Here is an 11716-nt window from a genome sequence, read left to right on the forward strand (position 1 = left end):
ATTGTATTATTTAGATGTACAATCTTTTTTATCATGTTTATTATTAATCCCTTTATAGAAAATTTATGGCCTGGATATAATTATTCGGTATAATAAAATATTGATATCACGTGTTTTGTTCAATAAAAAATTAAACTTATTCCAAATTTGAATAGTGTAAAAGTCTCGTACATTTCATCACCTAGTTAATTATTGAATAAATTTTAATTTTTTATTTATATTTTGCCCGTAGGCACAATATTAATGCATTGGTCTTGTTCTAGCTAGTTGAATCAAAACTAGAGAGTAGACAACAATAATCAATATATATTACATGATATGTGTACCTTAAAGCATGCTTATATTTATAAATAAACCACAACTTCATCTAGAACTATCTTGGAAAATAAAAACCTTTAATATGATCATTAAAACCTTACAAATATCGGTCGTCACAACTTCAAGGATTGACATAAAGAAACCGTAATTAATTACAAAGCGAAAATAAATATATCAGACCTGAACAATAAGTTTTGGACTTTTGGGACATAATTGTTCATTGGTAAAACCCATAGGTCTTTGCATTGAGTATGATACTCCTCAATCCACCAATTGGCGATAGAGTCATCAGAAGGATACCAAGAAAAATGCAAATCTGACAACATTCAAATCAATTAAGGAAATTAAATTAAAAAAAACTATCAAGTTATGACATGAAAACAAATTAAGAATTAATTAAGAAACATGATGTAGTTGAACATACCCAGTTGGTGAACCACGATAAGCTGAACTTCTTAGGTTTGTAAATTGCAAGCCATATAATGCACGGGAGCTAGAAATTAAACGGTAGTGTTAAAACTAGCATTTTTTTTTATATGAAACAATAACAATAATAGAATAAATAAAAAGAGAAAATGTAGTTAATTACTAGTTACTACAATCTCTATGTTTAAAAAAGTAAAAAAAAAAAAGGCCATTATTTTATCAGAAAATTAGTTACCGCGGCCATTATGTTTAAATAGTAACCACAACTATAACTCTGCAATTATAAAAAATTACTCCCTTTCTCTATAAAAAAGACATATAAAAATTCATCAGTTGACTACTGAAATAAAAATGTCTTCATATAAAAATAATAATTAAGAATCGTTAATTAAATAATTTAATATATTTAACTAATTTAATTAATAAAATTATTATTAGTGAAGATTTAAAATTTTTTTAATGAATATAAAACAAATATATCAAAAATTTAAATTTTTTAATTTAATAAAAAAAAATTTAATTTATAATCTTAATATGTATTTTTAGAATTTAAATTATTAATTTCAACTGTATTTAACTGTTTAAATGGAATTTACCCTTGAAAGTATATTAAATGTTTAGCATATATATAATCAGCTACACTATAATAAATGGATAATATATAACTAAATAAAGTGAATTAAAATATTGTTGAAGTAATGAAAGGACTTTGAATAATAATAATAGAAGAAGGTGTGAGGCTTACAAAGTATGTGGTTGGAGCGAATGCAAATCCTCCAAAAAATCCAAGGAGCGCACCGAAGAATGGGAATGTAATGCCCACAAACATTGTAAATGCTGAATCAAATGGACTCATTATTAGAAGAGGACAATAATCAAATGACAAGAGGTAATTAATTATTCCACTTACCAACATAAACATTGCGAACAATAAATCGCAGCATTCTACTTGGCTTGAAATTCAATTGTTTAACCAGCACGGTTTCAATCATGTCAAATACTGGCATTGCATACAGCTGGTAACTTCCAATGACATGGATGACAACAAACAAGTTAGCAGCAACAATGAGCCACGTAGGTTTTTCGAGAGAGATAAGGATGTTATCTTCAACGGTATTTCCGAACATCCAATAACCAATAAGAGCAACAGGAAAGTAGCACAAAGCAACAACTATATAGGCTGCCATCACTCCCCGCCACATAGGGCCCTTGGATGGCTTCTCCGGCGACGAAGGGATAGTTGCTTGGATCTCAAGCACCACGTTGTGTCCGGCGTAGGCGAAAGCCACGTCACCTAAGGCGTTAAAGAAGTTGAAGACTGTTCCTGGTGTTGTGGTGGCTTTGTAACCGTACTCAACTCCTTCTTGAACTCCTTTGTGTGCTGAAGCAGCCCATGCAATTGTTGAGTAGCTCCATGTACCATTCAACACATAAATGTTATTTCTACTTAAAAAAACTAACTCTATATATTATTTTATATTTTAATATATATTTTATGGAAAATGCTATGTGTCCTTTAAAATTCAGCCTTTATTCAGCCTTTAAATTTAAATAATATTATTTAAATAAATTTTAGTTAAAAGACATTCCTAATTTGTAGCTAAACATGTTGGTAATTAAAATTAATTTAAATTTCAAATACTAGAATTTCTCTAACTTCCTACCTACTTCATAAAATAGTTATTTTATTAGTTTTTTATTTATTTGCACGTCCCCCTCCCCTCTCTCGTGTACGTTCTTTTTTTTTTTTCTTCTCTCTCACTGTTCTTTACAAAAATTTTCATAGAAGAGTATTATTTCTCTACAGGTAAATTTATTATTTCATATTTAACATTTTATTATTATTATTATTATTGTTATTAGATGAGTCGTGCTATTTTGTTTCTATTTCGAGTGACTTACATACTAACTCAAAACTCATTCATCATTATTTTAATAAGATTATATCAACATTTGAATTAAATAATAAATAATCAGTGTATATATCAATATTCTTTTCTTCTTCTTTATTTTTTTCTTTCTTTCTTTCTTTCTTTTATTTTTTTTGAATTTTTTCATTTCTTATTTGAATATTAACGCTTTTAAAATTATTAAAATGTATGTTCGTAAAAATTAATTTTTTTCAATTGTAACACATCTAAAATTATTAAATTATACATAAAATATTTTTAAAACACATCCAAAATTATAAATCTAAAATTTAAATTTAAGCATTAAAAATAAAATTAATTTTTTATATCTTATTCGAGAAAAACTCATCTAATATTTCTCTTTTTTTAATAGTTAGATTTTTTCGTTACTTATTTTAATATTAATGCTTTTAAAAGTATTAAAATGCTTCTTTGTAAAAATTTAATTTTGTTTTCAATTATAACACATCTAAAATTATTAAGTGATACAAAAAATATTTCTAAAACACATCCAAAATCATAAATCAAAAATTTAAATTTAAACATTAAATATAAAATTAATTTTTTTATATCTTATTCGATAAAATTCATCTAATATTTCTCATTTTTTTATTATTTGTTGAATTTTATCGTTACTTATTTGAACATTAATGCTTTTAAAATTATTAAAATGTATGTTTGTAAATATTGGTTATTTTTCATTTATTACACATCTAAAATTATTGACTTATATACAAAACATGTTTGAAACACATCCAAAATTTTAAGACGGTTTAAGATTTATTTTAAAATTTTGAATTATAACTAATTTGATTTTTGGATGTGTATTTAAATTGTAATTATAATATATTAATAATTAAATATATTAAATTTGAAATAGAAATTTAAAATTTAAATTTAAATTTTAAATTTCAGTTTTATTTAGTTTGTATTTTGAATGTGTATTTAATTTTAAAAAGACACTAAATCTATTTAAAATTTTTAGATATGTTTGTTTTATTTTTTTAAAATTATTGTAATAAAAGGCTGAATATTGTACAACTTTTAAAGGATACCTAGTTAAACTGATATACTAATATGTCAATACAAATTTTGCAAAATATGTGTCAGAATTTAACCCGTTAAATTTTATTGTCTTTTATTTCAAATTTGATGATATTTTAATTTTAAATGTTTTATTATTTAATTTTTTTAATAATTCATATGTATGTGTATATATATTGTATGGCCACCATAAGTATGTGATACACATTGCAAAGTCTATGCTGCTCATTATTTTTCACTAGTGTTTTAATTTTAGCTGGTAGATATATAATTCAAATATTTTTTCTTAAAACATCTAGCACTAAACAGAAAATAATTTAAAGGATTGTAGATTTGAAGTAGCAAAGACAAATAGAGGAGGAAGAAGGATAAAAAACTTGTTCTCCTCTTATAAGGTGGTCTGGAATGTGAGGTCGAGATTTTGAATAACATATTCCAATATATACTTAGAAATCCAGGAAAAGGAAAACTGATTGATAGGTCATATTTTGACCTTAATGACCTATACCATAAAATTAAAATGAATACAAATTATTTTCTTTCTGTGTCAGAATTCTGGGTGTGATTGATCATATATCTCTCTTAATTAGAATTATAGAAAATTCAACTCTCCACCAATAACAATCTTAATGATGGAGAAAAAGACCGAACCACGCGGTTGCGTTTACTTGACTTGTTGACTTGATAAGCTTGGAAGATTTTGGCAACGGAATAATAAATAATTGTATATTTTGAATTTAGTTCTTCGATTTGGACAAGAAAGGCGGTTTCATTTAATGAATCTGAATACAATGTCTCGCTATATATTATTCTAGAAAAGATTGCAAACTATATCTTCTTCTTCCATGATGTTACATATACGTACAACAAAAATCAGTAATCAATGAACCAGTAAATAGAAATATATATATTTTATATTTTTTGATTGAGTAGTGCTAGAAAGTCAATGGTACTTTCCAGAATAATAAACATTTCAAGTCATGAAACCACTTATCCCAAAAATTTAAACTGATTTTGGATTGAACTCTTGATCTTTCGGATCTAGTTCTAATACCATGTCATGATACCACTCATTTCAAAAGTTTCAACTAATGAGAAAGAATAACACTAATGGTTATATTTCTAATACTCCCTAAATCTCTATTATACACATTATACAAATATTCTATTGGCTCCCTATACTTTTTCTTTCTGATTTTTAGTTATACTACCCTAAATAAATTTAATTATTTGTATATTACAGATTTAATTATTTAAATATTATATGTTTGCTTCTTACTAATAATTTAGTAAAAAAATTACAAATGAATATGTATAAACATACATAAATACATAATAATTATTTTAATCGTCAATATTTAATGTATAAAAAATATTTTTGTTTAAAACTTTTAAAATCCATGTGTGACAATTTAAAATTCTGAAATTGAACGAAGGCTAGAAATGGATATTTTTAGAAAAAAAAAATTAGCCAATGTAAGCACTTAGTATTTCGCATTTTTATGAGTCACCTATGTTGCCATAACTTAAATAGAGCATTGTGTTAAGGCATATAATACTTTCAGTTACATTTTAAAAGCTTACCTTAGGCCAAATCATATGTAGATATCACATATATATCTTATTTGGATCTAACTAAAAGCTTCTATAGGATAGTACACTAGACCTTATTATTAGTTGAAAAATAAAGAGTAAAAGTAAACTCTAAATAATGATATGTTTTCGTCAAATAAATTAGTTCTAAAATAAATAATTAATAAATTATTCTCAAACCTTTTGAAATATTATTAATTAGACATGTTAATTTTCGATGAAATAAAAGAATAAATTTATCTCTAATAATATTTATAAAATATGAAAGGAATTCTGGTTGATGTATTGTGAAGAGCACATACCTCAAAGACATGACCGCTGCAGCGAGAGAGATTCCAGAAATGGAATTGAAGTTAGGAAGATGTGCAAGAACAAAATGAACAGACGCAAATATCATAATGAAGTAAGAGGTCTTGAGGTCCTTGCAATTTTTGCACAAAAGTTTATGAACCTTCTGCAACGATTTTCCTCCAGTCACCATGTACACGATGTCCACCCCAACTTCACATATCAGTTGTTGTGGCACCACGATCCACAGCCCAAGCTTCTCGCCGAACGCATGCTGTCCTAGCTCATGGTACCGGTCGAACCGTTTTCCCGGTACCATCTCATGCATCTCAACCATTTGCCACAGCGTATACAAAGTTATTACCCATGACAGTATCAGGATAACCACACCCGGACCCCTAAAATCATTAATTACTCAATTAATTTTTATTTGACCAGTAATAATTTATATCTATATTTATAGATATTTTACACATAAAAATATATTTTATATTTATATTTATTAAAATTTTATATACATAAAATTTATTTATTAAAAATAATTTAATATTTATAAAAAAGTATTAAAAATTATTAATTTATGATTTTTTTCTACAATTTAATTCTTTTATTTTTTAGTTAATATAGTATTTTAGTTTATTGTGTTGAACTTATCCTTTCGGATAAAAATAACAGTTTAAAGAGAGTTTAGAATCTTTTCTTTTTGTTTTTTATTTGTTCAATTTTATTGTGTTGAAGTGTTTTCTTTAATAATCGAAATTACAAAATTAGTAGATAGGGTTTACCATCCAAGATTTGCCATGGCGGATGGAAGGCTGAGGACACCGGCACCAACCATAGCAGTTACGTTGTGAAAAGTAGAGTACCACCATTTGGCGTTCCTGGAAGAAGTGATGGGAAGCCAATCATCAATTGCCTTTTGCTCTGCGGTTCTTTTATCAATCTGTTACAAACGGAATTCCAACGGCCCAGAGTTGGTTACAACAAATCACTCCGTTTAATAAGAACATAGAAGCAATAGAGAGATAAATAATACCTCCGGTGGTGACATGGGATAAACGGTTCTATTCCCTTCACTAATAGAGTTTGGATTGGTGGGTGACTCACTTCCCATGGTGGCCAAGTTGTGTAGAGTCTGTGAATGAATGACTTGATCTGATCTATAAGAGAAGGGAGAGGATAATGGTCAAAGACACTAAAATGGAAGATAGTATGTATGACAACCTATTTATTTGCATTCAATTGAATTGAATTGAATTAATTAAATTAAAATTTGAACTCAAAGAGAGCACACAATACTGCTTATGACAGGGACTGTCAAGAGAAGTCCGCCCAAGTGTTGACACACACAATGAGCATTTTGTTAAGCCGGCTATATATATATAAACTGATATTTTTTAGGTAATTTTGTGAGCTCATCACAAGCTGGATGGAGTAATTGTGCGGAGCGCGTGAATAGTTTAGGCTAGATTGTTGGACAATACACAAACATAAAATTGTATTTAACAAATGAAATATGAACAGAAATATTATTTCTAGAGACATTGAATTATTATATTTTATATACATCTTGACAAAAAAAATATAAAGGTACTAACAAAGAATATAATTTATTTTTTATTTTTTTATTATTTTTGTTTTTTTAATTATATTTTTTATTATTATATTTTTTTTCAACTTTTTTATATGAAAAAAAAGAAAATAAATTAGATTTTTATAATTTATTTTAATTTATTATTAAATAAAATATAAAAACAAAAAAATTTATATCTCTATTTTTTATATCTTCTCAATATCTTGTGTTATCTTATTCTAAAAAAAACACAATCTTAAATATATATTACCACCTTTAATTATTTGTTTCTGGATGGTTTGTTTGGACAAGGAAACAAAATATGAACCCTTGATGTTAAAAAAAGCCCATTTAATGAAATAAAGAATTTGATCTAAAGCTATGTTTAGGAATATTATAAATGATGGAAAGTGATTAGAAAGATAGAGTCAGGGGTGTATTATTAAGGCTTGATGTGGTATTGGTGTGACATTTTAAAAGCCATTAGAATATTGTACGGGTCTTGGCATCATATCAGAATCAAAAATGCCATTTGTATGTTTTTTATATAAATATATTATTTTATTTTATTTAATTCAATTCCGATTAAATTTTAGTTAAACTAAATCCTTAAATTTTCAACTTTATTAAATTATTACCGGTTCGGTTTTTAAAATTTTGATAAATAGACGTTCCAATCCATGTATGCATGTTGTCCAAGCAGTACCTTTCCTAATTTCCTGAAGGAAGTAATACATCTTCAATTTCTTTCCTATATTTCTTGATTTCATTCTTTATTGCGTCTTGATTGCCTTCATCAACTATTTGAAAGGTGCTGCCTGGCTTATGCTGGAATATGTTCTCAATAGAATTATTATTTGTTTCCTATTGTGTTTTGATTTCTTTCCTACTGTGTATTGATTTCCTTCATCAAGTATTTGGCCTTTGTTGCCAGGCTCTATTCTTTGGTTTGGTTTGGTGAAATATAATTAATTTATTAAAGTTAGGCTTGACAACGAGATTAGCATTTTGACGACAAATATTGATAAATTTATAAGAAATTAAGTAGGAAGTTTATTGCTCCTTAAATTCTAAATTTTAAATTTTAAATTCTAAATTTTAAATTTTATATTTTAATTCTAAATTATTAATATAAAATATAATAAATAAAAAATTAAAATTTATTTAGTTAACAGAAAATGTAAGACTCCTTACTTAATAAGAAACATCTAAAAATGAGATTTATTTTACATATATAAAATAATTAAATATCCAATATTTAAATTATTTTATACAAAAATTTTATACACATTTATTATTTTTTTAGAGTAAACTACTATTTTTACCTACGAAAGTAAAAAACGCTGACATATCTATTTATAAAAGAAGGAAATTACTATTTGTACCTATGAAATATGAATTTCACACAACAAAATTATCCAAACACTAAAAAATAACCTAAAATTTCTAAATTACCCTTATCTTCACCACCACTTTTCTAGTCTCAAATCCTACCACCATCCAAACTCTTCTTCACCACCACTCTCATCCCTAACTACCACCATCACTGCCGCCATAAAAAATTTGCAAGCTTCCCAGACGACCTCCCTCCACACAATCTCCACTCTTTTGGCCTTCCCTTCCTTCTTCCTCCGCGACGCAATCACCTAATTGCGCACTACCGTCACTGCCGTAGCACAACTGTAACCATCACCGCCGTAGCCACAGCTGTAACCATCTCCCCGCGCTTCCAGCTGCGCGCCCTAGAACTCTTTGTCGGCGTGTCCCTTGACTGCCTCCCTTCCTCCAAACCCTCATCGACCTCCTTTACGACTGACGATGACGGACCTCCGGTATTGAACTCTCTCATGGTGGTCATAAAACTCTCCCAGTAGAACCAACGAATTGGGATCTGTTCCCAAATGTGATAACGAATTGGGATCTGTATTCTATGACCGTCACATCTGCTACCCCTTCAATGGAAGGATTCTACCCTAAATTCAGGTGCGTCTCTTTCTTTTCTTGGAGTTACAACAAGACATGGTTGAAGTTTGTACTTGTTCTGTGTTTGGTTGAAATAATCGCTGTTCCTGAAATGTTCGTCGGAGGCACGGGAGGCATTTTGAATGATGGTGGTAGTTAGGGTTTAGCGTGGTGGTGAGGAAGAGTTTCGGTGGTGGGTTTGGGATTGAAAAAGTTGTGGTCTGGAGTACGTGGTGGTGGTAGGGTAATTTGAAAATTTCAAAAAAAATTTTTGGATTTTGATAGTTTTGTTAGCAAAAGTTTATGTTTCATGGGTACAAATGGTAATTTCTTTTTTCTATGGGTAGATATATCAACGTTTTCAATTTTTATGGGTACAAATGATAATTTACTCTTTTTTTATTAGGAAAGTTGCTATGCATAGATAAATCTTATAAGTGAAAGAGATTTTAATTTATATATGTAAATAACATATTGGTAGTAGATTCCAACAAAAATCGTATCTAAGAATTGAATATTCAGTTGACTAGAGAATTTAATATGAAGGACTTAAGATCTACAAACAAGATTTTAGATATACAAATTCATCGATATAAAAAAAGATAGAAAGATTTAGTTATTTGTTGAATTTAGTAAACAATAATAACATTTTTTGTGATGACAAACATAAATGGATTGAAAATCCAAAAGTGTTTTGATAGTTTATTTAGTGTTGTAGGCCCAAATGTCATTGTGCAACGCAAATAATAAAAGTAAGTATCTGAACCATAGCTACTTGGACCAAGCCCTAATCCAATCTATTGCCATTCTTAAAAGAAATAACATTTTTCTGCTGGTGGTGCTATGTTGCCTCGGGTAAGACACAAAGAAAAAAGGGAAGTTCACTTTTTTCACTAAACACAAAAAAAAGGAAGGAAAAACAATTCTTAAAAGTTATGTCAAATCAAAATTTATATAAATAAGTTAAGCTAAATTAGAGAATAAAAGTATAAAATTTTCATTAACATGCAACTCAATTGCTTGCTAATTTTTTCTTCCCTCTATACCACCATTTCAGGTAACATAAAGAAAATAGTGGCTACTTTGTTCTACTATAAATCAATGGTTGAAAATAAAACTTAGGATCAAAGCACTAGATTAAGGATTTTGATTTATTAAACCCATTGAGAATCAGTTACCAATGAAACCGTTGCTACTGTGTTGCACACCTCTGTTTTTTTAATTCCTGATTTTCTGGTCTGATTAATGAAAGAAAAGAAAAGGCCTCAACTGGTTCAAGATTCAATCTGTTGACTTAGTTAAGCAAATCCTAAATGTAGAAAGAGGACTCATACAAAGAAAAATTAACTTCAGCTTGCATAAAGAAGAATGAACCATAATTTGAGTTTTATTCAGAACTTTTTTACTGTTCTCGCTCAACATTTTGGACAGTATTTCTATATCAAATTTATCTCTTCTGTCACACCCAAATTGTCTGATGCAACAGTTAAGAAAATCACTTTATTTCTTCGGTCATACCCAAATTTCTCAACAAACTCATAAAAATTCATTCATAAAAAATTGAAAAAATAATGGCTACAAAGTTTGAAAATTTCTAAATCTCTTAATTTTAACATTCTAAATCATAAGTTCACTAAAATAAAATGGACCAAATCATAATTGGGACTAAAACAATAAAAATAAAATAAAGTAAAATAAATATGAAATAAATCGTAAAATAAATGTTAATAAGATAATGCATATTTGATTCAACTTGACTAATTAAAGCTTTCAAGGCAACTTGAAAAAATAAGACATTTAGTTTTCTATAATTGTTAACTACGTCTTGACTAATTTTTTATGCGTATCTTAAACAAATAATTTAGTCATGTTTGTAAAAAAAAATTTATTCTCTTACATATTACTCCATTAATTAGACCAATTGACATATGACACTTTTTACTTTGTCCCACTAAACTCGTATCAACAAACTTATTCAATTTGAAGCTAGATTAACTCCTATGTGAAATTTCAGCTCCTTCCCTCTATAATCTCCATACATCCAATAGACTCCTTATTTGTCTGAAAATTATGCCATTTCTCACGCTCCATACAGCCTATATGACAGCTAAGAAAATAGTATCCAATTTTTGTTAGTATTACAAGTGTGAAGAGTGTTAAAATTAATCTCACATCAAAGAAAGTAAGAAAGAGTGAGAAGTTTATAAGATGAGAGACCCATTTACTTGACACCTTAAGGTTTTGAGTTGGATGTGGTGTTTTCTCATCTTATGTTCTCTCATTTGATTCCTCCTCGAATTCTCCCGGTGGTTGAGAGCTCTCCACAGTTAGTCCAACAAAGTGGTATCAGAGCCGATGGTTTAATCGGTCTGGTTTAAGGAGTATTCAAGGTGAAGCATCGAAAGTCTTCCCGGCAAAGGTGGTCCGGGCGGCGTGTCCCACGGTATTTTGCGGCGGTGTGATGGACGAATACTCGTAGTGGTGGAGGAGTTAGAGGGAAGTTGATGCTTGATGTGGAGGCTCACACTTGAGGAGGAGATTGTTAGTGTTGCAAGTGTGAGGAGTGTTAGTCCCACATCAAAGAAAGTAAGGAAGAGTGAGG

The 11716-nt window shown here is 28.5% G+C and overlaps 1 protein-coding gene across 2 annotated transcripts; it reads right to left on the reverse strand.

Annotated features, from left to right (window-relative positions):
- Positions 1-286: 286 nt before the first annotated feature.
- LOC112697238 (lysine histidine transporter 1) lies at positions 287-6926 on the reverse strand. Of its 2 annotated transcripts, none has more exons than XM_072197487.1 (8): positions 6872-6926; positions 6616-6739; positions 6365-6522; positions 5594-5977; positions 1655-2154; positions 1490-1581; positions 743-811; positions 287-634 (listed from the first exon to the last, which is right to left on the reverse strand). In XM_072197487.1, exons 2-8 carry the CDS (start codon positions 6691-6693, stop codon positions 536-538), a joined length of 1380 nt encoding a protein of 459 aa, XP_072053588.1. In that variant the 5' UTR covers positions 6694-6739; positions 6872-6926; the 3' UTR covers positions 287-535. The 2 variants fall into 2 exon arrangements, with proteins under 2 accessions (XP_072053588.1, XP_025606114.1); XM_025750329.2 differs by having other exon boundaries at positions 6879-6910.
- Between the last annotated feature and the right edge of the window lie 4790 nt (positions 6927-11716).

The sequence above is a fragment of the Arachis hypogaea genome, chromosome 6, assembly GCF_003086295.3.
Source record: "Arachis hypogaea cultivar Tifrunner chromosome 6, arahy.Tifrunner.gnm2.J5K5, whole genome shotgun sequence".
Classification (NCBI taxonomy): Eukaryota; Viridiplantae; Streptophyta; class Magnoliopsida; order Fabales; family Fabaceae; genus Arachis; species Arachis hypogaea.

What these genes read in the sequence shown, in the direction of transcription:
- LOC112697238 (XM_072197487.1), bottom strand. Translation starts at nt 6,693, where the DNA reads ATGGGAAGTGAGTCACCCACCAATCCAAACTCTATTAGTGAAGGGAAT. An exon ending in GCAGCGGTCATGTCTTTGAG is followed by an intron (nt 2,155 to 5,593) that starts GTATGTGCTCTT and finishes TGGTACATGGAG; the next exon opens with CTACTCAACAATTGCATGGG. An exon ending in TATCGTGGTTCACCAACTGG is followed by an intron (nt 635 to 742) that starts GTATGTTCAACT and finishes GAATGTTGTCAG; the next exon opens with ATTTGCATTTTTCTTGGTAT.